The following is a 27220-nucleotide window of genomic DNA, read 5'->3' on the forward strand; positions in this document are numbered from 1 at the left end:
AAAACAAAACAAAAAAAATAAAATAAAATAAAGAATGATGTAAAGAAAAAAAAACTGTATTCTGCAAGTGCAATTTTGTTTAAGAGATAAATGGAGAAAAATAATTGCCATGTACAATATAAAACTTGTTGTACTTGTTTCTCTGCACATACACCACAGAGAGGAACACAGCTATGCCTTCTCTGGCATGTGATTATTTAAAGTCCACTATATACCTACTCTTCCTTCTAGGAATAATCTTTTGATCTCTACATCTTGCTAAGGTTTTGAATACCATCATTAGACACTGGCTTCTTTTGATCTCAGCTTTATGCTTGGCAGGTAGCATGCAGCATGCCTGGTATATAAGCTTGAGGCAACTACTAAAAAGTTTTATTCTGTGGTTCAGTGAGGCTCATTTTAATTCAAACTTTTTACAGTAACTAAATAGTATCTAGAAGCAAGTGAAAGCTGCACCAAGCTTTAGAGTTTTTCCAAGTCCGACAGTTAGAATAAAAGTATAAGCAACAAGCGATAGTTTTATTTATTTACTTGAAATAAAATATCAATTAAACATCTTTTTTATATATAAAAAAAGTATAAGCAACAATTTCTTCTTTATAATAAAGAAACAGTATAAAACATCTTTTACCACTTCACTCTGTTAGGAAAAAACATGTAAGGGAAAAATTATTTAAAAAAACAAACAAGGTACAATAAAATGAGAGTACTGATACATAAGCATGTGGAATGATAATTAATGTAATGTCAAACCTAAACTGCAGTTCCCTGCAATGCATATGCCTCCCTTCAATAAAACAACTTATTCCCCTTTTGTATTGTCTTTCACTTCTGGGTTGTGCCGTACAGAACAAGAACGACAGGTGATTGCATCCCAGCTAGAAGTCAGGATGAGGACCATTACCCAGCTGTCCTTGAGGGGAAGGGTGGAGGATATCCTTCTCCCACAAGAGGAGTGACATGGCCAAGTGAAGGTGATGATGTTATGAATGTGGGTGGTTGGCAGCACAAGGTAAGGCTGCATACTCTGTCACTCAGGGAAGAGTTGACAGGGTTTATGTATAGACAAGGAGACGGGCCTTGGGAATGCAGGCAAGGTTAATCTGAGTGATATCTTGAATGGATAGACTAACCATCCTCAGAACACAAGGACGACTATAGGGCACCACAGGGTGCACTGGAATTCTGCATTATTTCTTATAATGAATGGAATTCTGGCAATGCGTGTGTACCTGTATGGTATAGCAACTCACTGAGAGATAAATGTCTGAATCACATTTCAAACCATGGTTACCAGCTCACAAATAATTCGCATGTGGGAGAGACAGTAACCAGGCAGATATCCCCAGCAGAAAATCCTATTTTCCTTGATGCCTCAGAAGAAAGTAGATTTTACTCACAGCTAGCGAGTTTGATCTGCTATGTCCATTTGTTTTAATACCTCCCTCTGGCAGCACAGTTTATATGAGCTAAGCTGGTAATGATGCCACAGCAGCATTTTTCAACAGTCTGTCCCAAAGAACTGTTCCCAGTGATGGCGACTACCTGGACGAGAACAGGTCTACTGACTTCAGCAGCCATTTCACACCTAAAACTGTCTATTTGGGTTCTATAGCAAGAAGAATTAGATGTCAAGACTCAGCACTGTGAAGTGCTCAGTGGGCAAACCTTTCTCCGCCACCACTACTACACCCCCCCACCCTCTTCTTCTCCTCACATGCCCAGCACTGGGGTCCTTTGAGGTTGGTTAGCAAATGCTGAATGGCTGGCACGTGCTGGGTGTGGTGGAGACAAACTTGTCTGAAGCAAAAGAGGCAGACGGTGCCTGATTCTGATGTGTGGAGCCTGTGGCTGATGTAATTGAAGTGGGCAGAGTGAGGATGGGATGATCCCCCTCCCCCCTCTCCTACACTCCCCTCACAGAGACACACTCATCTCCCCAGCACTCCGTCCCTCTGCTAGAACCGCTGTGCAATAGAGCTGTCGAGTAGTGAGTCTACTAATGGAACACCCAGCTGGCTAGAGACTTCATCATGCTGCTGTGAATTATTCAGCTTCCAGAGGGCTCTCCTCAAATTATTTAAAAGCCCACTTTGGGATTCCAATGAACTAGACTGGGTCTTAAGGAAATGCACAGAATCTTTTTTTTTTTTTTTGGTTTCCATGAGTTTTACCTTCAAATGTCTAAAAGAGACAACTGGAAGGTAATTTGCTGAGACAAAGCTGTTTATTCAAGCTTTGAAAAACTTTAGACTGCTGAGTAAGCCACAGCCTGGCAGTGTCGCCTTGTACACATCAGGCCACATGTATAAGGCAACACTGCCCCACAAGGCACGTTTTTCACGCTGTTGCTTTTATAACAATAAGTAAGCAGCGAATGTCAAAAGATTTGCCGACCTACCCTTCATATCTTTGGATTTGAACCATGTAAGACACTATGGGCAATGACAGAAAACAATCTTGACATACAGCCATTAATAGTGAAATCTGTTCTCTAATCCAGAATGTGAGAACCAGTTTCATACTGTTGCAGAAGACAGCCTCAATTCATCATGCTTTCAGGGTAGGTGTCCTGGCAAGATTCACTGATTGGAATTCCATGTCCATATACATCACACTCTGTCTTCATCCACTCACCAAAGAGTGGATAAATCACTGCGTCTAGGCCGTCCCTCAGCAGGCCCCAGAAAGCCTTTAATAACAGGCACAAGCTGCCTGCAGTGCTGGTCTCTGATTGTTTTGAGTGAAAACAGATGTGGTTACTTGCTTCACAGTGCAGCCTGCTCAACTGAGGTTCTAAACAGGCCTCTGTCACAAGGCCCTTGCTGTCATATTGCCCTATTCAAACATCCGGCACCAATTGGAAGCCACCTTAATTCCCTCCCTACTCCCCATGGCCTCCGTTATTCCAGCACTTCCCTATTGCCACACCCTGTTTAAAAAAAAAGATTTCAAACAAGGTGGAAACAGGCTTCCCTCCTCTCCCTCATAAAGACCACTTGAGAGTCTGGATGAACACATTAATGCCCCAAGGCTGTGATGAAATAAAACCCCAGCGCCATGCCCTTTATGTGAGCCAAAAACACTGGCCATGTTTATTACATCTGACCATCTGTGTTTTACACGTGCATGTCTGCTAGACAGATCCACATGCACTCACACAAATGTCAGAGGTCCTACAGACAGCCAATAGCTTATTAGCTGTATTCAACTTAAAAGCCAGCTACATGTGATTGCAATAATTTTGCAGCGTGGTTTTATGCTAGGAGAAATAATGTGCAAGTACTTTGTCTTAATACATTGAGAAATGTCTCTCTCTTTCTTCCTACTTTTGCAAACGACAACATAGTCAATCAAATGGAGACAAATGCCTGTGCAGCAGGGTAAGAGACTGAATGACAGCAGGAATCCAAGTAACTGATATTCTTCACTGATTTGTTTAAACGGTTTCAAATTTCCTACATTCACATGTGGTGTGTGTGTACTTCTGGAGCCCCAAGCAATGGTCAAGAATCCCTCAAGGCCAGAAATTAATTGAAGCAGCATGGACCTTGCTTTTTAAGAAGATTGACATACAGAGATCTTCCTTGGGCCAATCATCCCACTCCTTGGTACATTAAGAAAACAACCAACCAGCCTTTACTGCTTCTTTTATCATCTTTTTTGTTTTGTTTTGTGTTTTTTCCTCAAACAAGTCTGTCTGGCTCAGCCCCTGAAATCCAAAGCCAGTCTGTCCCTCCCAGCTGACGTTGCTTTGCTGAATCAGGAAGGAAATATTTACCCAGTGACCGTGCAAAGGGGTGTGACCTCCAAGTCAAGCTGTAGGTCAGAATGTGGGCATTAAAGGTAAGGTAATATATAGCACATCAACCACAGGATGGCATGAAATAAATTATCAAAAGTTAGTGCATGGTTTAGTAGCATCATGAATCAGGGTTTTGTTTGTTTGTTTGTTTGTTTGTTTGTTTGTTTGTTTGTTTGTTTGTTTGTTTGTTTGTTTGTTTGTTTGTTTGTTTGTTTGTTTGTTTGTTTGTTTGTTTGTTTTTTCTTTCACGGCAGTTCATCCAATGGGGTGAATTAATAACTGGCTGCCCAGTAATTTGCAGAAAAGACAGGTTAGTTCATTTGGTTTATGATATTGATATAGTCCAAAAATATAAAGTAGTAGAGTACTTTTGATTTTATTTTTTAGGCCAGACTATTACAATTATTGCGTGCTCAAACTTTTGTTTTTTAATGTTATGTAATAGAATTTTTGCGGAAGTTTGCAAGGAGGTGCTGGTTCCAGGGTTTGGATCATTAGCATAGGTGCCACATGCACATATGTATTTTACTAGGTAAGTTTCCATTTAAAAAATATCGACAGACAAAGATATTGTATACGGAGCATCTTCAGTAGTGTGGATGCAAAGAATTTGCAAAAAATATTAGCAGAGCTGATAGCAGCAGCTATAAGATAATTATATACTTTTGATGAAAGAGCAGAGAAATTATTTGACATAAGGTACAGTAAAGACACATGGCAAGCATTATCAGTATTAACGAATGAGTTCTTTATATTGTTGGATGGAGCAAGGGGAGATATTGAAAATGCATTAAAAGTGAATATGCATGAAATATTTTATACTTAAAGTGTATTATTTTTAAGTGAAGAATTGTTATTTCCCTGCATGGTGAATATATTCATCTATATTTTGATTGACAAGTATGAGACATTTGTGAATATGTGAATATCACAAAATGTTTTTAATTACTGCCACTTAGGATTAAATTGCTTAAAAACACTTTTGGCCAATTACTGACAATTGCTGACAATCGCACAATTGACTAATTAGCAGTATTATAGGTGAAGCTTCCTGACTTGTTTTTTCATGAGAAATGAAGCAGAAATAACATCTTAAGTGCTGAATTATATAGATTTTTAACTGCAATTTTAAATATGAAGCGCAAAGAGATGTCAGGGCAAACCACTGATTACACTTAAGAACAAGATGAACAATATTAGACTTGAAAATTGACAAGAAAACACACACACACACACACACACACACACACACACACACACACACACACACACACACACACACACACACACACATAATCTTCACAGAACCTGTATCCATCTAAAAATTACTTGGGAGGATGAAAGTGAGAATAACTTGTAGCAGAATGATAGGAAGCAAAAAGCATGGAGAAGAGGGTAAATGTGGGGTTTCTTAAGTCATAGAGATTGTATATTCTCCAGTGGCCATGTCAGCCATGATCTCAGCTGTGGAGCATGCTTTTCAATTTCATATTACATAGAAAAACTTAATGCAGAAAGACATACAAACAAGAAGAAACTAATGGTGGCTATTGGAAAGTCCTAACAGAGATTAGAGCATTTTCATTGAGCGCAAAGGATTTTCATCCATATATTAAAACAATCCCAATAATTAAAATTATGGTAGTGTATCCAATTAATTTTGAGCCTTAAAAAATGTGGGAATTGTGAATAATTTATGTAATGCCTAAACTTCATTACATTGCAACATTTTTGTAAAATCCCTTGAATAAAAGTTAAAAGTCTGGACTTCAGTCACATATTGATAATGGTGTACAGTGGTAAAAAGGTGGATCTAACTGTACACCTCTATGGATGTTGAGAGCGAATAGGTTTTGACACAGCAAGAATCTCAAATATTAAAAGCAAATTCATTATGGATTAAGTGACTGCTGGGAATGAACATGACCCAAATGACCAAATTGATGGAAGGAAGGAAAAACTACCTTGATTTAGAGTATAATCTAGTTCTGAAAATGAACACGGTAACAATGAACAAGAACTCTAGAAAGACACAATAAGCTCATTGAACTGGGCCGTTACAGTTCAGGGACTGAACTGCTAACCCTGAGATGTCTAAACATCAAATAGGCTCATACATGTCCATGGCCTTGTGCCACAATTTATATGATGGAATGATGTTACATATCATTCCAAGACTGCAAACTTGTTTGACAAATGACCTGTCCACTGCCTTAATGGTGGAAATTTTATTTTTCGATATAAGGTTTAGCTTTTGATGTGAAACTGAATATTAGCAATATTTTTTTTATTCATTTATTTGAGTCTTTGTTGATTGTTCATTGGGGAGATTTTCATTTTCTTTTTCTTTTTTTTTTGCATTTTGGATTTTGCATTTTGTAGTACCGGTATGGTTTTATATATATACAAATTAGCATGCACCACCAGTGTGTGAAGCCCTGATAATATTCATTATTGTGTTCTTGTATGATGGCATGTGCAGCACAAAGTGGTGTTGAAGCATAAAAAATAGTAAAAACAAACCCCTATCACCAGTGGCATTGTCCTGGAAGGTACCAGCAAGCATGAGAAAGTCCTGTTTAGGAGTTTAGCCATGCACTGCTCTCTTTCGATTGCTTTAGACCCAAAGAAAGCCAGGATTTCCTAATGCCCAGAATGGAGAGTTCTAAACAGATTGATCTGCATCAGGGGACTGTCCATTCTTTGCAAGTGAGCTAGCCCGGAAAAAAAAAAAAAAAGATTAAAAAAGAGTTTGTTGGGAGAACAGTCTGACATACATAGACCTTCTCTGATCTCCAGAACAAGTTATCACCTGAGAGTGGAAGACAGAATTCTAGTCTGTCTGGCAGAGACCGCTCACTATGGACCCCTTCTCTCTGGACGTTAGCATGGGTGAGTCAAGCAGAGGGTTTATATATCACACATCACAGTTTATTAGCAATAATAGAGTTTCTTTTGCTATGCAGAGTTGTGCTTGGCATATCAATACTACTCTTTTCTTCTCGTTTTATTTTTTGTGCACGCATGTCTATGCGTAGTATGCATTCCTTATCAAAATTCTTGTCTTAAGTTTGTTGATAAATCTAATGTGACCCGGCCCTAATTATAATTCTGACCACTATTTCAACAAAAACTTTCAAAGTCATTAAAACCTCTAGCAGGATTTTATAATGATTTGAAAGTAATTATAAATGACAGAATGTATTTGTTTTGGCACTGAGCCCTACACAGTCTTTGTAGTTCAAAGGTGAAAGTCTGACTTGGAGCTACTACAGTATATCTGTACTCTATTCCTGTTTGTGGAACAAAGCTGAGTTTGGGCACAAGTCTGTAAGCAAACTTTTGGATTTTTAACATCTTAAAAAAAAGAAGATGCAACTTTATACACAAGTTTTGGAACCAAGACTTGGCAGGATGGAAAACCCTCATACCACAGAGAGGCTCTGGTGTGCTTGTTTGTCAAGTGAGACTGAAGATTATTGATTTTGCAAGTGCGTCTGTGTGTGTTCCTGTGTGTCTGTGTGTATGTGTGTGCATCTCACTGTATGTGTGTGTTTTAAGGGCAAGCTGGCTTGTAGCCCTGGAACACAAGTAGCTGATGTTGCAACAGATATGGTAACTTTGACAGCAGGCTACATTATACAGACTAAACTCCATGGCTGTACTTTTGATTGCCTCATACATATAATTTCCATAGAGACATTTGTACTGTAGGCGAAAGGTCAAAAATCTTCATTCTCATTTCTGGCTTTCCTGGTGCATCTTTAACAAAATGAATATACTTCAGTTTTGCATTTGCAAATTCTGAAAGTAATGTTTTGAGATGAGGACACTGTAGCTATTCATCAGCCAAAGCTCTGCTTTAATTACATCAACTTACTGCTAACTTTAAATTTGTGAAAATTTTCAACAGTGCTTCAGCACTAACAGTCCTCCAGAGATAGATATTTCAACACTCTAAAGTCAAGGTTTTTAAAGTTCAGCTGATTTTATTTGGTGTAGTTTTTCATTCACAATAAGCAACAAAAAATGCATAAATGTAATTGAATTAAAGCATATTTAACTTCACTGCTTTTAATGTGTTTCTTCTCTTGCGAGTGTACATTGATGTACAGCACTGTGCTGTAGCACAAATAGCATTATTGTATAGACTCGTCCAGAGCTTCCTAAGTTGAGCCCTATGTCAAAACTTTTTGGAAAGGCTTAAGCATTCAGCTTCTGAGCTATAAATCACAGACTTTGAGCAAGAATTGTTGCAACAACTTGTAACATTTGCAAAATATCCCTGCTTGCAACTTTAGCAGGCAAGAGAAAATAAATGTTGCATTTATGTGGCGCCATGGACAAAAAGCATTAAATAATTCCAAACTGTGGGAATTTGTGAAATAACTTCAACACTTTGCTGTTGCAAAACCCTCTGATTTGTTTTTTGTCACTGTTGCCAACAAAGTAGGAATGAACAGACTTTGTGTTGTCACTAAAAATGTTATTGTTCCCTTTTATATCCTTTGCCACGCTATCCTTTTACTGAGCCTCTTTGTGGTTAAGAGTACGAAATAAACAGGAGTGTGTTGCACTAACACACTCTGTCAGGAGGCTGTAAGGTATTGATTGCAGGAGTGTATGAAGATGATGGTTTTTGACAGCCCACTGTGTGGACCTGAGCTGAGTCAGACAGGAGCCTGTTCTGTCTTCCGTCCGTAAGGGCCTAGGGCCATGTTGGTGAATGACTGCATCATTCCATGCGCATGAATGCTTTCGGACACAGGCTTCAAGGCATCAAGGAGACCAGAACAAAAGAGAAATGTGGCTCCAATCTTTAACATTTAGATAAGAGCATCAGCTAAATGTCGACCTTGCAGTGAGAATAATTTCCCAGTGTATAGCCTCACTGCCAGCCATCAGATTTAAAAGTTGAATTTAGTTAATTCAGTAATAGTGTTGTGTAATCCATTCTTCAACAAATTCCTTTTTTAACTATCTCTAGAGAACATTAATATGAATTAATATGTTGGTTTAAGGGCACATTAGAAAATATTAAAATTGCCAATCTTACTTCCAGAGCCAACAGCACACCTTATTTTATCCAATCAACACTCCAAAACAGTCCAAAACCTAAATACAGTCCAGATCAAAAGTTTAAGGTGCATGGTTGAATCTTAACAAGCTTCCAAGTAATGTTCAACTTGCAACAAGAATAAATGGGAGTGAGACAAAACATTTTTTGAGCATGCAGTTTATTGAAAACATCACTTAAATAGGCTGTTTTGCAGCTGATCAAAGGTTTAGGACCACATGCCTTTAAAAGACCAAATCTATCCAAAAATGTGGATTCACTGTCATGACGTTCTTATGGAAAAGGGGAAAAAAAATTTCCTTTTTGTTGCATAAGCAGAGTCTCTTGCAGTGTGCCGTCGCTGCTGAGGTGGGACCCAGTAAGGCAGTCATTTGGAATTTCTTAAATGATCCTGAGGCTTGTGGAACAAAAAAGTCAAGTGGAAGACCCCAAAAAATTTCACCAGCACTGAGCCGTAGGATCCAAATGGCTGTCCGTCAAGACACCAGACAATCCTCTACACAAATTAAGGATGTTACCGGTGCCGACTGCAGCCCAATAACCATCAGATGGCATCTGACACTGAAGGGCTTCACAAACAGAAAACGTCTTCAAAGGTCTTGTTTCCTTGAACGCCACAGAACTGACCGTTTGGACACCAAGAGCACCAAACATGGGACATTGAAAGGTGGAAAAAAAGTCTTATTCTCTGATGAGAAAAAAAAATAACCTTGATGGTCCTGATCGTTTCCAACGTTACTGGCATGACAAGCAGATCCCACCTGAGATGTTTTCTACGTGCCACAGTGGATGGGGCACCGTAATGGTCTGGGGTCCTTTTTCCTTCGGTGGAACAATGGATTTTCAGGAGGTGTAGGGGCGTCAAACGGCACATTTCTTCTTGCTGCATGTTGAAGCTCTATTTGGAACCTTCACGATCCAGCCATGCAAAATATTATTGATTTTTTTTGCCATTTTTCAAGTGGAGACTCTATATTCAATTTACAGTCCTGTTCTTCATTGGTCCACGTATCTATAAGGATTGAAGTAACTCAAACAACCCTGTACACTCAGAGTATGCCTACATTCACAATTTCAATGGATTCTAAGAAACATTGGGAGCCATGTTTTTCTAGAAAAGTACAACAATACTGCTCTGGAGTGGATGTTAATAGGGTCTGGCTTTAAACCCTTTTGTGTTAAGGTTTTTCAATTCTATTAAAGGTAATGGTGGAAAATGTGTTTCTTATAGCACAGTGATGCAGTACTGTGTACAGGAATCAGAGACAGAGGTAGTCAACTCACCAGCTATGGGCCAAATACTCAAAGTCTGTATTTAAAGGTACCACTGCCCTAAGGTATTTTTGATACTTTAGTTCTGCATGTGGAAATGTTTAAAGAGAATTTCCAAGTGGATATTTGTTTATTACTGACAAGCAAAAGTTGAACAAAAAATCTTTGCTTTAGTCAGAATTTTGCAAATACTCACCATTTACCCTCAGACCAAAAACAGTGACAGCTTACCTTCAAAGTAAAAGCGGTGCCTTTCATTCTCCCCTGCAACAAAATACATTTCAAAAAGCTTTTACTTTGAAGGTAAATAGTTTGTGAGTGTTTGCAGTCATGTTAGCACATTCCATGCTGCTATCGGCAACCACAACAACCAGCAACTCCAATATCCACTTGCTAGTTGCGGAAAACAATTTTTTCCCAAGGTGGTGGTGACCAGAGGGTCAGTGACAGGTCTCTTGCCCCACGTGAACAGCGCTTTAGCAAAGCAACCGCTTGCAGCTGATTGGGGAATACACATTTTTGCCTAGTAGCCAATGGTTGCCATATGGTCGGCTACAAGTCTTCAACTTGTGTGAATAACCAGCAGGTTAACAATATTCTTTTCAATAGGATTGCTCAAATTATTACACATTTTTAAATTATTTCTAATATAGGCTTGGTGAAACATTGGCAGTGAAAGCTTTTCTTTTTTTTTGCTTTTTTTTTGCTAGAGTTGCCTGAAATGCTACCCACATATTGCTTTTCAAACAGCAGAGTGATGTTGAGGACATGTGCTATGCTTTCTGAACATATTAGGTGTTCTGCTTTAGATTTGTGCTTCTACTGAGTTATTTATGTAGAAATAAATGAAAAGTAAACCCTCTGGCATTGGCGGCTCAGCACAGGCCCACAGTGAGTAATCTCAGAATGTGTACAATCCAAGGCTCAAACTAATGAGCTGGACTGAATGAAAGCTTTCATCAAATCCACTTTAAACACTGTAAGCAGTGTTTCAGTCTGTTGGAGTCACTCAGCATGACTGGCTCTATAATGATCTCCAAATGTGTTTTGTGTGATTGCTGCCTTGCAGCCTCAGTCTGCCCCACACTCCCTCCTTCCTTTCACACTAACCTCACCTCAAAGGAAATTTGTACTTACTTGTTTGACGATAAATATGTGGTCCGTGCATTAAAGAAAACCTGACTGTGGTGAATGAAAATATTATACCATTTCAAAAAAGCAAACCAAAAAAACATTATAGTTATTTGTCTTCAGCATGTCTAGTAACACTATCACATCTGTAGAGTGACAATCAAGATAATCTTAGTAAAATAAATAAACCAAAATACATCAGTGTGCACCGGCTAGTTTACATAACTATTCAAAATATTAAAAAAAAAAATGAAAGCATGTGGCAAGAGCTAAGGCAGGTTAGAGAGGGTTAGAGCAGCTAACTTGCCACAGCACCTCAACATTGCAGTTAGCCTGTTAATGATTTTCTGAGGCGCACCTCGCAAAGCTTTTTTTTATTAAAGAAAAAGAAAGAAACTCCAGTTACACAAAAGTACAACAGCAGCGATAACAGCCTGTAAACATGATTACATTGAAAATAGTAATATGTTGTAGATATAATGTTTACCCTGCTCAACATTCTGGTTTAGCTTGTTAGCAAAATGACATCTGTACAGCTGAGGCTTAAATTGATGTCATAAATCAAAGTACTATATGTGTTTCACTGTTAACTTTGGTTCCAAATAATAAAAAGAATGATCAAATTTATTGCAAATCACCCTGAGCTTGATATAAATGTGTATTTATGAATGCAAAAAACACTATAACAATGCATCCAGTACAGTCATTGTCAATAAATTTGACAAAGAGGATCTTCAAAGCCCATGACCATGAATGCAAATGTAAACTGTCATAGCAATGTATCCAATAGTGAGATATCACAGTGGCTTTGAAGAAGGAAAACAGTGTATATCAGGTTTTTTTTTCTTTTTTGGGGGGGGGGGGAGAGAAATGCAGGGTAGGTCTTACTAGAAATTGGCTGTTCACATGGCTCACATTCTGCAACCAACTAAAAGCTCACTTTTTTTTCTTTTACAGAATAAAGATGCTAAGTAAAGATTCTCTCTGAAGAAAAGTGTTATCTTTGACAAGATAATATTGATCTATGATGAGCCATCACAGCTGTGATAAAGCATACGGTCTCTAGTTCTGCTGAAGTAATAGAAGGCTCTTGCTCATGCTGTGATTATAAGGAGTTACTGCAAGTTGACCAGAGCAAAAATAGAATATAATTTCATGCTGACAGCAATATATAGTAATAGCCATGAAGCAATGTGAAGGACAAACAGTGCCAATCAGTGTGATGAGGGCATTATTTACTGCTGATTTACAGCTTCTGTCTTTTTGTCTCTTTTGGTTATTTCTTTTAATATGAATTGTGACAAATTAGACAGTGTCCTTTGTTACTTTGGAATGTTTCTATCAACTAGGGTCACTACTCATAAGAAAAAGGCAGTAATGGATTATATGTACAGTTTTTTTTTTCAGCTGTAAACAGAGATAAGGTCATTAACATAGACTTTGTCCTAGCAGTCACTGACCCAGTCTAAACAGACTTTCTGCACAGACTTTGACTCTTTCCGCAAGCAACATTAAAATGTAACTTTCTGCAGACATCCAATATTATTAATAATATTTTCAAGGTTGTTATATTTTAATGGCATCCCGAAGGTGTGGGAAACAGGTTTTTCTAATTCATAACATGGTCTCATGGGTGACAAACTGAATGGTTGAAGCACTGCACACCCAAGTGAGAGAAAAGAAGAGGCATGATTACTGTTTGAAGTGGGAATGTTAAAAAATCCCATAGAAATTCACTGTAATCCCAAAGAGTAATGAAGCAATTAGTCACTGCTCATTAATGACTATATGTCCCATCCAGCTGTCACTGTACCAGTGACCCAGTCTTTTTCCATTTGACATCTATTTCTTATTAGAGAGTCAGTGCCTTAGTCAGTCATTAGTTGTACTAATGGCATAATCCATGATATGAATATAAATAATACTACAGCTTTTTATTGCACTGTATAAAATTATTTGGGGATATCTGGGGATAAATAAAGAATAATAGTAAATGAGCAATATTATTTTACAGTGAAAATAACACACATTTAAAAACAAATAAATAAAATCAAATGGCCTAAAATAAAAATAAAAAATACTTGTTCCTTTTTTCAAAAGAAAAAAAATCACCTGGAAAAAGTACTCCTTGTTTTGGTTTGTTATGTGTTCTATTTTTTTTAATATTGCTGAAAAAAGAACAGTGATGCTTAAAGAAAGAAAAGTATAAATAAAAGTCAGTTGAATTGTCAGATATTTTTAACATAAATGTTAATGCGTGTTATACACTAGTAGATACCACCTACTTTCCGCGCATTTATCCCTTAAGTACACAGTTTGTTTGTTTATTTATTTTGGGTTTTTTTTTTTATTATTTGTTTGTTTGGTTTTCTGCACCATACTTCTCTTCTCAATGATACATACTTTTATTCTCAGTTTTACAATACACCTTGTAGAACAGTGTCTGTTAAATACAACAGTTGGCCTTTAAAGTATGCAGTTTTCATTTCTGGTCAGTCTCATGGGTCCTCCATGTATTTTTCTCTGTGGTTCTTTGCAAACAGAGCAGGCAGCAGGACACATGAGCAGCTCTCCAGTGATCTACCCCTGGAGCTCTCAGGTGATCTGCCTACAGTATGTGGATCCATTTACCAGCCGAGCAGCTGCCGTGGGAGGCTTGAGCCCTCTTAAAAGTCCACCTCAGGCTATGGTTACAAACTGCAAAGTTGGTGGGGAGGCGGGATAGCTTAGGGCCAGGCGGTGCTTGAGGCCTCCTGCTGCAAGTTCAAAGAGAGGGCTTCAACAGCTGTGGATGTTCAGAGGGCTATTTTGGCAGTGAGAAGAGTGGCATGTAAGGTCACATGGCAACTTAATATAACCTCAAAACCCAAGTTGGTGTATTTGTCTTAACTTCCAATTTTTCGAAAGAAAGACACACTTCTTTCATTTCATTACGGAAAGAATTAGGCTAATTAGGCCATTTTTCATGCTCACCTAGAGTACAATTTATTTACTAGGCTACACATAGCTGTACTTTCTGAAGTTCTATTGGGTGCAAATATTGTATGCCACAGCTCTGTAACATAATCACTCAGTACTCAAGTGGGTTTACATGTTATTTTGCATGAAAATGGTTTTCCACATAACCATAGTACTGGTTTCTGAAAACATTTTGAATAATAAATATAGGAAGTTTCTTCACAACATCTCAAAGACACGTCTCCATTTCAACAGAATTTGGCATAATTCTGAGGATTTCAACTGGCATTTAAAATTGATGCTGTTCCTTTACATGAATGCTGAATTCAAGGTTATTTAGCAGAGACATGAACAGCCTGTAAATGTAGTACTGTTTGTAGTCCAGACAAATATCCAGCTCCCTCTTCTTTTTTCCTAAAGTTTGGCACCAGCACATTTTATTTCCATTTTATTTCAATCTTTAATATACTTATTGTCTTCTCTGATTTGAAGAGACCCATGATTTTAAAGCCTGAAAACAGAGCCCTGACAAGGTGTTTATCTACTTCTCAGACTAATTTCATACAAAAATAGGCTGTTTACCTCAGCTTTGAGTGTCACAAATAACAAATCCATTTTGATACATTTCTTTATATTAGTCACTGTGGTAATACTAAAACAGGTGATTTAAACCAGTATCAATACTATTTTATATGTACCATCATCTGACATAAATCAAATAAGCGTACCCTAAAGCAGAGCTTCCCAAAGTGTGGGGCCTGCCCCCCAGGGGGGGCGCAGAGCCATTGCAGGGGGGGCGTGTTATGAAAAGGGAAAAAAAAACAAAAAACTCTTGCACACTGCTAGCACGGGTGCCCACACAAACGCAAAGCAGGAGATGAAGCATCACTGAATATGTTTCCAAACCAACTTCATTCTAAGCCAAAGACTAGAAAATATGGTGAAGCATATCTTCCCTTTGGTTTCACCTGCACAAGTGCCGAGGTAGGTCTCCCCTGCAGAATTGGTTTTCCCTTTGTCGGGAGCAGCGCTGGGCTCTTCAAATCACGGACAAACAGTATCCCACATTCTTGATTTTTAGTTCACAAACACTTGTTGTAAAGACTAACTACTCCTGACATTTTGGAGATGTTAGCTCTTTATACAGTAAAGTTACAGCGGGATACAAATAATATCAGGCTTATCCTGCCGTAATTTGTTCCCCTGTTCAAATCACGGACAAACAGTATCCCACAGTTGTTTATGTTTTTGAACTCATTTTGCACAGAGAGGCATTTTTTGAAAAATGTATTGATAGCAATGTTGAATATTATTACACAGGAAAAAACAACTACACATAAAACAATCACACCGTGATGCCTCTGACTTTGTAAATGGAGGGACAGTAACTGCGTGTGTATATGTAAGCGTGTAAAAACTGAAGATCGAACATTTTTCTTGTAAAACAAAGGGGGGCTCAGCAAAAAAAGTTTGGGAACCGCTGCCCTAAAGTGAATTAAAGATATATTACTGCTGAATGACCAACATGGGCTGTGTTGTAGTGGCCAATCAATGAAGGCCAAAAACATTTTAGACACTATTCATCTATTTCTCTATTCATTTTCTTAATTGCTCATCCAACTCAGGTTTCCAGGAGATGTTATTGAACAAAATCTTTTCATGTAGACTTTCTTTTATATGTTTTTGTTGCAATCTTTCATCCACTCTAAATGTTCCCATGCCATGTTATAAAGATTGATGTGAAACATTTTTACCTAAAAGAAACTGATACCAACAAAAGCAAGTGTGCTTATTTTTGGACAGATGGACAAAAAATAAAATGAAAAGGCATGCGAAGAATTAGTAATGAAGATGTTTTCATGAAGTGCACAACACTCACATAATGCAAGCAGTCACCCACCTGGTAATGGGCTGGATCTGCTGTTCAGGACTGCTTTTCCATTGCTGGATGAATGCATCCTGCAGCTGTGCAGTGGTCAGTGGTTGTGGCTGGCTCTGATGAACACATTGACACAGCATCTCCACAGCATGTTAAGTTGAAGACATATCGAGACTAAATCCTGACCATGACAGTGTTTTGAACACTTTTTTCTTGTTTTTACTACTTTACAACTACTCTGGCAGTAGAGGAGCATGGATTTTTTGCTGAAACAGCCAAGTTCAAGTTGGAGCTCCTTATTATAGTATTACTTCTGTCTGTTGCAGCATGATGGGACTAATAAAAATGTTGTGCATACACAAATGTTTTTCGATTGACTATAGATCAATAGATCCAAACCAAAAACTACTCACAGAATATGTTTGGGTTTTCTAGTTGTTTAAAATTATATACTTAGACATGAACTTAGCCTGCTTAAACAAAAAGACCAGCTCTTTGCAGATAATTGAAAACCACTAAATACACCTGTCTTCAGTCAAGGGTGGAGTTTGTGCTGCAGGGAACTTAACGCATAATGTGTTGTACTACAATAAAGTATTCATTATGTGTACTGACTTTGGTTGATGGCAAGTGCTCTTATCTTCTCAGTTTTAACAAATCACATAAATTGTCAGCTGAGTGCACGGTGACGTACCTAACAGTATAACTGAACAGTATAAAAGCTTTCAAGAACTCTGCTTCTCACAGTACCCTAAAAAGAAATACTCTTTAAGTTTTAGGGATCACATTCATTAATGCATTTCCTGAACTTTGATTAGTGAGTGATCCAAAAGTAGATCCTTAGATAAAGTAGAATTGGAGTACATGTGTAGCTGACTTTTCAATCACCCTGCCTATTCTTGTCTCCTCTAGTTAGAATGTTCTAGTAACATTATACTGTATAAATATTTGTCCGACATAACTGCAGGCTCATTCAGCTTATCCTGTGGCTTCAGCTCAGGCACAATGGACCCTTATCCCAACCAAGTAACTCTACACTCACCTCCCTGGTCATTATTGATGGCCTAGTAAGTGTTACTGTTACAAAGCAATTACTCTGCCATTAATGTTAGATGAGCTGCTCTACAAGTACAGCTCGATGCTTATCAGTTTTCTTCTGTTGCTTGCCTCTTTACTTTCACTAAACTGCACACCTTCTACTGCGCATCGTTTCAGTCTTTAATAAGTGGGAGGTGAGAATGACAGCTGGCAGTCTTAACCTCTATCAAAGGAAATTTCTCTAAGTTCAAGAGGTAAAAAAGTCAAAAGGTGAGCAACATGGCCCCAGTGTGACTTTGGGAAATCTGGTGACCCGGTAAAATGATATCACACCACCGAAGAGAAGAAATAGGCAGGAGGAAAAAAGAACAGCACAGAGGTGTAGGGATCGAATGAGCTGTACTGCCACCTCCACATGTGGTTTTACCAGTGCACAGAAACAGTGCATCTCCAGGTCACTGAAAGGTAGAATATGCACATGCACACTCACACAGCAGTTTCCCCCCCCTCTGATGTGTGTTATGTAAATTGTGCCAGACAGGTAGCTTGTTTAACTTGAAGGCAGAGGGGAACGATGGTTCACATATCAAGTCGACACCTTTTACATATCAATCAGCAGCAAATGCTGAAAGAACTATTAACACAACTTCAGTAACAGTTTTCACTCATATTTAGTCACTCAAACGGAGGATGCAGTTTCATCACTTTGATAATTTGCAAGGCTTTTGTTCAAATGGTAACCATTTTCAGCATCTCTCTAAACAATGTTGTTTTGGTTAGGTTAAGTTCATAGATGATATTTAATTTTATATTGATTGAAAATGAAAAAGGAGGTCGTTGATATTTTAAGAATTGCATTTTTACACTTCTACCTGGATTCTCTAAATTAAAGAGTATGTCTATGTGTCCAATTTATATAATAGTTTGGGGGGAGTTTTTTGTCAGTAGCCTACATGAGGTTATCAGAGCCAATTGTGCCAGTTTTTGTTTGTTTTTAATATTTGGAAAATGAGGACAGTCCTACCACCATATAGTCTTTAATCAATGACATTGTTTATCGCTGAAAGTGACCAGTCATAAAATAGCCAGTTCCCATGTTTGCTTCAACACACAAACTTTATGAAGTCTGGTCAACTCACATGGCCGATATTCGACTTTATAAAATTCAAATTCAAATTTTATTTGTCACGTACACAGTCATACACAGTACGATATGCAGTGAAATGCTTAGACAACTGCTCGTGACCTAAAGAAAAAAAAGGAAAAGGCTATGAATAAGATAGGAAATAAATATGAAAAATTAAAAAGGGTAAATTTAACTAGGAAGGAATAAAATATAAAAAAAAATAAGGTTAAAAATGAAATAACTGTACAACACAAATTAGAATGAAGGGTAAATTTAACTGGGAAAGAATAAGATAAAATATATAAATTAAAGTTGAAAATAAAATAACTGTACAACAAAATACACAATACACAGTATAGAACTATATAAGAATCTATGAAGAAATATATATATGTGTGTGTGTGTGTGTGTGTGTGTGTGTGTGTGTGTGTGTGTGTATATATATATACACAATAACAGCAGCTGTATTAGTATTAACTGGAAATGAAAAATATAGTGACCAGTGTTGTGCAATCCACATTATGTCTTGTGCAGTGCAAATATAATAATATATAATAATATAATTATAAGGAAAGTTACCATTGAGAACATGTATTCCCTTCAGCACTCACCAAGCAGAAACCTTTGTGCCTGTAGTGGCTGCTTTGCGCATTATACTGTATGTGACCAGTAAAGAGGATGAAAACAATACCAATTTCCCCTTGATGATGATGTCCTTAGTGACTTAAATTATTAGTGATAAGTGATTTAAAAAGTGATTCTGAAATTCTTCGCTAAACATCGGTATCAAAATAAGTATTAAGCTAATTGAAAGGAATATGAATTGTGAAATCATTAAATGTTACCTATATTAAAGGTGTTTTTATCATTAAGAACCCTGATAGAGGTGTTTGAGTAAGATGGAGAAAATAGCGAGCTGACCATGTATGGGCATCCATCCTAAAAATAAGTAGTCCAGTGGGAGAAAAGAGACTCCAAACTCAACTATGCTGTCCTTTCCAAAGAATAATGAAGAAACAGTCTGACAAGATTGTTTTTCTGAAATCTGGCTACAAACACAGTAGAGTTAAAGCCATTAGCCAATAAGAGTTATTTGCTTGCCTGGTATACACGGTACACACAAAGGCATTTAAGTACATGCCAAGAAAAAACAGAGACTTGCATACAGTTCTTATAATGTTAGTACGTTACTGTAAATTTACTTTTGTTGGATACAGTGTTCATCAATAGCGAAATATATTCAAAAAGATTCAATTTTTTCTTTTAATTAAATTCTTTTGGGGGGAAAACAGCTATAAATTGCACCATTCTGTCTCTCTGTGTGTCTCTTTCTATTCTTTATCTAACAGATGCACATAAGCACTCACACATTACCTATTTGTCCGTAGGTGGTGGTCATAAAACCATACATCAGCAGCTTTGCAGAGGAGCATGTCCTTAAGAATATGATAAAGAGGAAGCAGGCATTTCCTTCTCAAGAGGGATGTTTTCCGCTGCACGTCCTGTCTGATTAGTGAGACCAGAGAGTCTTCCTCTCAACTGCACTGCTAAATAATATTTTCTAGATTAGATTTACACAAAAAGTGGTTTCATGTCATAGACATGCTGTAAAAATGGTCTCTGGACCAAAAATATTTCTGTTACCCATAAATCTGTCCTAGCTTGCCATCTATCATGAAACTGTCCTGACAAAGGGCAGTCTCGTATTACCCACCTCCAGCCTCTACACAGTTAGCTTGCTTTTTTTTTTATAAAGTGATTGACTTTGGTGCTTAGATTTAAACACTAAGGCTTATTGGCAGCCCAATAAATAGGTTAAGTTTCCCAAACCAGAAAAAAAAAAGCTAGTATTGCTGAACAATAAAATCTTGAATATTTTCAGCAGCGCAACATATCAACATTGTCCAAACTTTCTCCAATGTGAATTATGGGCTTATCTCCAATGAAAGACTTTGAGAAGGAGCTGTTTAGCTGTGGGAAATTTCCTCATCTCCTCTCAAGTCCATATGGGGGCTTTAGTGGCAGAGATGCATTATCTGAGTGTCCAGCGAAAGTAGGGGGAGAGTGGCTAGCTGAAGTTTATGGAGATTTATTGCTCCTTCCTCAGACCTTAATTGCCTCCTCCTCTGTGGGTACTCCAAGGAGGCCTGTGGTGAGCAGCGACCAGCACCAGGGTTCTTGCAGGTGGGCCCACCAAAGCGCTGTTCACTAAAACTTGTTATGGAGACAAATGGTGTCATGGAGCACTCCTAAACCAGACAACAAACAAAGGAGAGGAAGAGAATAGCACAGAGACGGACAGTTGGTTACTGAAAGGGCTCAGGACTTCAACTTGAGCTTCAGATGGAAAAAAAAAAGTAGAAACCTAAGATTTACTTTACTGGCAGCAATTAAATATCAATCATTAAGGAATACAGTTATAATATAGTGGCAGAAAGAAACATCTGAGCTTCATCTCAGTACATAAATTTTGCAATGCCTAATCCAAAGCCAGAAATTAATCTTTTGCTTTGAAGCATAAATCGTTTCTTTATTTTTATTTTAACCACGTTTATTTATTCAGATAAAAGACATCTGGTGAAGAGGTCAGAATAAAAGGACTGTCGATATAAATAATTTGCAGTACCATCAAGCATGCTCATTCATTTACAAGTATATCCATTTTTTTAAAACACAAAAAAGCATCTGTGCAACCAACAATGTAGTGATTAAAATTTTAATTTAATATACTCAAAGCTATATATTCTGCTGAAATATAGTTTTCTACTTCTTTTGTATATTGTTGCTTGAGAAAGAAGCTGCGTTTTGGATTTTTGTTGTTGTTTTGCTTTCTGTTTTTAATCAAATGCATTTAAACACCGAGTACCAGTATCTGTGAATTTTAATTAATTCCTGTTTTTTTATGTGCTCCATTACAGAGAGATTGATCAGAACACTTCTTTCAGTGATCATCTAGAAATTGGGTCTAACAGAGACTCTGATGGTTGAGGAGGAGGAAGGGACTATTGAAGCTTACTCAGAAAGATCAATGAGATATGCTGAACAATGTTTTATCTATGCTCTTACCTTGCAGTGATAAGTGGGTAAGCTAAAAATAAAAACAAGTGTAGTCTAGATTATGTTTTTCCTGGAAATATTAAGTAAAAGTATAAAATAAGCGCTTAACAATAACCTAAGAAACTTAACCATGTGACTCTTCAGGAGCCTGCATAATAATTACTATAAATAAAAGTGAAAAATATTTTCTTCCTCAAACGTTCCACCTTAGGTTGAGCTTTATAGCCATTGGTTTTCCACCGTATAACCACATCTGTATTTTCCATTTGCTGTTCTTGTTGCTCTTCCTGTCTTATGGAGTCCAACTAGTGAGTGCAGCTACCGATGCTTGGCTGAGTCATTTGTTTATATTTGGGTCACACATCACCAGCTGCTAGTACCTCCTCCTTTGTACCCTGGTTGTACTCAAAGCTGTTTTGAAAGAACTTTGTTGTTTCCACATTTAATGGGAACACTTTTCCTGCACATTTTGCAAAGTTCTGTGCTTTTTTCAAGGTTGTAGAAGTTTCTCCCCCTTAAGGTAATAAATTGCAATAGGAGGCTGATACCTGGCTCTCACTCTCAGAAATGTCCAGGCTTGCCTCTGTGCTACATGCAGTAGGGAAACTAAATGCACAATGTTTCTATAGCAACAATATTGTGCAGACATGGTACAAACCTACTCTTAGATATATCTTGTAGCCCTCAGGAGGAGTTTATAATATTTATTTATCTCATTCAAAATTCTCACATCTCAATAAGACTCATAGCACCTTTTTCATTTTTAAAGAACTTGAAGAGGTGGCGGTTTGTGTAAGGTGAAGGGATTGTTAGAACTGATGGGCTCATATTTATTGCACGAGAACATGTCTTGAGTTACTGGCTCTATGATGAGCTGCCGAGTGAGATGGCAGAGAGGCAGTAAGTGCACTAATGACTGCGAATAGTCTGGCCTCTTAAACCATGAATATTGAATGCCTATATAGCACAGTTATACCTCTCCTCCTACCTGGTTCATGAAGCTGATGATCTCAACTCTTTACTGAGTTTAGATCATTCACAGAGAACACCACATATATTGTCGTGAAGAGGGTGTGAAGAGGAAGGAATGGTGGAAACTGTGACAATAATTGACTGAGGTCTACAAACAGAGATAGAACACAGAGGAAAATTATTACAGTGACAAACTGCTGCTTCAGTATGGAATAAATGCATAATTCCCATTGGAAGAGTGATTTAAAGGTAAGGGAAAAAAAGATATTATTTCATAAGAAAACCAACAAATAAGTAATAATATGCACATTCAGTAACATTTGTCTTTGGAAAAAAAAACAGGCATGCTTATCAGCTGCCACCTGGCTCCTCAGTAAACCTACAGCCCTAGGAAAATAACAACCTATTTCTGTGTTGCAAAATTCAGTGGAGTGGTCATTAGAAGATTAATCTCTGCCATTTTGTTTGTGTGAGAGAGAAAAAACACTCGAAACATGGACTAGGTTTTAGTTAATAAATGAAACATGTATATTGGGCCATCTGGTTACTTTTTTCCATTTGCGGTGAGCTGGAGACTGGACTTGTCCTGCTCCATTATTCTGTAGATATCTCAGATCATCATGTCAGGGCAATTTTGACAACAGCTGCAGGAGCTAATTGTTTATTGTTCCCAACATAAAAAAAAGGTAGAAAATGTTTGTTACACATACAGATTTAGTTTGCCAAAAAGAAGTATAAATTTACTAAATTCAGTTCCCATTTTTATATGTAATTCCTTCAAGTTTACAAGACAAATTATGCAGTTATACCAAATGTCCAAATCTCTTAAGAAAGGACCACCTCAGTTAAAAGAACATCTAATAAAAATAACCAAAGGTTGTGACCGCTCTTCAGTGTAATATTGATTGTACTTTAGCCAGAGCTTTTCCACTTTTCACCTTCAATGTGTTACATCACATTTTCTGGGCTATACAGAGGAAGTCTCCATCACTCACCACACTGTGTTTACTTCTAGGCTGGTCTGTCAGTGAAAGGATTTCAAACTACTTCATGTGGATGCTTTTTAAACAAATAGATGTTAAATGTCTGTATTTTTACTGCACTGGCTCTATTTTTAATTAAAGTGTCAATGGTCTTGCACCAGCATATTGAGGTAGATATGCATATCCATTTACTAATCACTCTTGACCATCCCATGGTCAAAGCTTATATAAAAAGGAGGTTGTGTCTCCGCTCCTGTTCCACAAACACAGACTCTGGAGTGATCTCCCAGAAATGCATTATACTTTTTTTCAGAGTGACAGGAGACAACCAGTCGCACTCACATTCACACCTAGGGGTAATTTAGTGTTTCCAATTAACCTATCCCCACTAACTGCATGTCTTTGGACTGGGAAGAAGCCGGAGTACCCAGGGAGAAACAAAGGCAAAAACAGGGAGAACATGCAAACTCCACATAGAAAGACCCTGGCCTGATCGTGGAACTGAACTCAGGATGTTCTTACTGTAAGGCAACAGTGCTAACACCACCCTGCTGATTAAATATAAATATAACATTATTTAAATATAAACTTTACTTACTGCAATCAAACATTATTTAAAATATGTTCATTTTTTGTTAGGAATGTGAACCAGGAAAGTTCAGCACAATTAGAGCATCGCTGTTAACATTTTGCTTACTTTACCCATTTGGTTTATCTGAAGCTAAGTTGTCTAACTAAGTCCTTTAACTGTAATCAAATATTCATCGCCACAAATCTGAACTGCTACTTTAATTTCTAATCATATTAGAAGATTCTTACAAATATAGACTATGACAGGTAACATTGGCAGAAATGCAAAAATAGTCTGTTTCACAAAATGAATGAAAAACTTTCTCAGATTTCCAAAGCACACCAAATACCAGAATATAAGGTCCCCTACAAGACAGCTTTATTACATATACATGTATTTTACAGATAGATATAAAAACTCGAGTGTTGTCTAGTGCCCTCAGTTAATCATCTACACATAAGTCCACAGCAGAGCTATTGAATAAGAATAGCAGCAGCCCTTATTCTAGCTCTATTCTCATTATGCCATAGTCCCTCTGGCAAAGAACCCCCCTGCCTTCCCCCCATTCCTCTCCCTAATGAGGACCAGAGGAGGGAATATCAGGACCTCAATCAGCCACAAGTCCACTTCACATATGTTTTGATGGATCTCTGCTCATGTGCCGAGTCCTCCCAGCTCAAGGGATCACACCGCCGAGCCTTATCGGCATTCCTCAGAAAGCACAGTCAACAAAACCACATGGCCTAACAGTGACAGGCAATGCCTTGACAAAGACAGGCAACATCTCAGTGTTTGATCATATGATATCGTAAGAAGTCAGAGCTTGACTGCATAGTGCAATTTGTTAGAAGGCTTGGCGAAGGCTTGGGTCTTACATTAGGGTTAACGGAGGATTTATTTTTCAGTATAACTCGTGTCATTGATGCAATTAAAGGTTCATGAGGACATTTCCCTTTAATTTAGCAATTATATTTTAGGTTATCTTTACTAATATTTTGCGTATATATATTTTAACAAAATGTAGAGTAGTCTGCCTGGTTTGGCATTAAATGTAAATGATGTGAAGAGGTGATGTTTTCTCCCTTTTCTGTCATTGCACCCCCAAGGACATATGTCTTTGGGTTTTTGATTGTTGCCAGTTTTTGGAACACAAGTCTTATCACTTCTGACTGCAGGAGTTATTTCATAAGCAACTTTTCTCTCTCCTGATAAATATAATTGATCACCTATATTATACAATCGATGTATGTGTAGCGGGACTAGAGCAAATGTAAGATATCAGTTCTACTTTTTTTTTTTAATTGATCTTTTAATCCATTTATGATCTGGGAATGTCACAATAAAGATTTTCCATTGGTTTAAGTTATAGATATGATTAAAGTTACAGAACATTTAAAAGGTTTGCCTTATTGTGTTCTTGTGACTCAGCCAACAACCCCAAAAATATGGTGATTATTTTCTCCCATATAAACACTATTAAACCACTAGGGGGCTAAATATAGACTGCTAAAGAAAAATGCATGTAGCCTGTCTAATATCGCACACTGGTTTATCAAGATCAAGATAAACTTTATTATCCCCAAGGGGCAATTTGCTTTGTAGCCAGCGGCCTAGCACAACACACAGTTTTGACATGTTATGTTCAAGCAAGCTTAAAAGTCAGTATTTGGTATGACTGCCTTTATTCCTCTTGTATTTTTGTAATTGTAATTGTAACAAAAGATTATTTCCAGATGTTACTGCATGTTTTTTCTACATTCATAATTGCATAAATTTACACCACTGGCTGAAATGCAGCCCCAAAGCATCACAGAGCCTTCCACCATTAAGATACAATTTAAAGAAAACAATACTCTAAAAATGATCAGATGTAAGGGCTGTACCTAAAATGATTGAAAAAGCAAACAGTTGAATAGACATATTTATATGTTATACGTTTTGTGCTGCACAGATGTTTAAATTAGCAGTATTGCTCATTTTCAGGGAATCATTTTCAGGGAATAGTTTTCTGAGATGTGTTACAGAGAAGAGAAGGAAATGCAAAGAGGAAAGGAAAATACAGAACTGATAAAGGGAATAATGAAGTGATGCAAAAATTAATTACTGTCTGCTCAGGTGGTTTCATAGGGCGTTATCATCAAGAAAAATCTGATTTGTCATATGTCCTTGTTGCTATGCTGCTATGTCACAACCTGCCCTATAATCCACAAGCGTTTGCATTTTTAAATCAGAACTTCATTAATTTCACCAGCAATGTAACGGACAGCTAATTAATAGAAAAACGGTGCTATTAAACAAATGATCGAGGCAGCACTGGTAGGATCGCGAACACACTGTTACTATTCTTATTCAATAGCTCTGCTGTGGACTTATGTGTAGATGATTAGATAACTGAGGGCACTAGACAACACTCGACATCTTGATATCTTTCTTGGAAACAGGAGCATTATCTTTTGCATGAAGTATCACATTCATTTCTCAGCTTTGTGAAAGCACTGTAGCCTTACAAATTCTTAGAGGTGTTATCCACAGAAGCACATTATACCACTAAATGACCTGTTCACCTTTTCTAAGTAGGAATAAGACAAGTTCTGATGTGAGGGAAACATTCACACTTCAACTTGGAAAAACTTGAACATTTTCTTTATTATATAATAATAACATAACATTTTACCTGTACAAAAACACACATAATGGCTTAAAGACTCTCAGTGGTGCATTCTGTTTAATAACCCTCACATGTACACATGTATAAACAGTATATACTTTATTTGGTTCTAGTCTAGAAGTGGCAGGCACATTTGAGAAAACAGGATGTTAGCCAACTGAGTGGTTTCTTTCTTTTGTCTGCACTGCACTTTAACCCATAGACGGAAATAGAGCTATGGAAAGTGTGACTTGTGCCACAGAAAAACAAAATGTTCAGAGCAAGTAAAAATAGAGAAAAAAACAAGCCGAAGGTCTGTTTGGTGTAACCAGCAAGAACCTTACTATAAGTAACTTTTTCTTTCAAATTCAGAATCTAAATTTTTAGCCAAGCAGTTAAAAAAAAAATGTTTCTTGTGCATTTCAGCTTTAATCACAGCCCAAGTTTTAGCCACTCCTGCTGGATTTCCACAAAAGGAGGCGAGCTGAAGTGAAACCGCTGTCTCTAGCACTCTGCATGGCTGCATGCTGTTGTGCAACAGTCACATACTCTATTTACTTGTATTTCCTCTGCCAGCTTGTTATTTTACACTTTCAACATCCTGCGTGCCGGGTGCCACGAGAGGCTGACACTGCTGTTTAACTACTGCTTAATTTAAAGTTTAAACCTCCTGCTTATTATAACAAAACCTGAACAGAGGAAGT

The 27220-nt window shown here is 37.5% G+C and overlaps 1 protein-coding gene and 1 long non-coding RNA gene across 7 annotated transcripts in view; both read left to right on the forward strand.

The window, feature by feature from the left end:
- rxraa (retinoid X receptor, alpha a) overlaps positions 1-27220 on the forward strand; it is a 223862-nt gene that overhangs the window by 52721 nt on the left and 143921 nt on the right. For all 6 annotated transcript variants that reach the window (XM_082538863.1, XM_082538869.1, XM_082538868.1 and 3 more), the window contains one exon: positions 850-974. In XM_082538863.1, the coding sequence (XP_082394989.1) occupies positions 850-974 (125 nt within the window). The remainder of the gene's footprint in view (positions 1-849; positions 975-27220) is intronic.
- LOC309709929 lies at positions 6099-13980 on the forward strand. Its single transcript, XR_014277636.1, has 3 exons — positions 6099-6514; positions 6605-6697; positions 13829-13980. It is a non-coding gene; the product is annotated as an uncharacterized lncRNA (long non-coding RNA).

Source organism: Aulonocara stuartgranti, assembly GCF_965226115.1.
Source record: "Aulonocara stuartgranti genome assembly, chromosome: 7".
NCBI lineage: Eukaryota > Metazoa > Chordata > Actinopteri > Cichliformes > Cichlidae > Aulonocara > Aulonocara stuartgranti.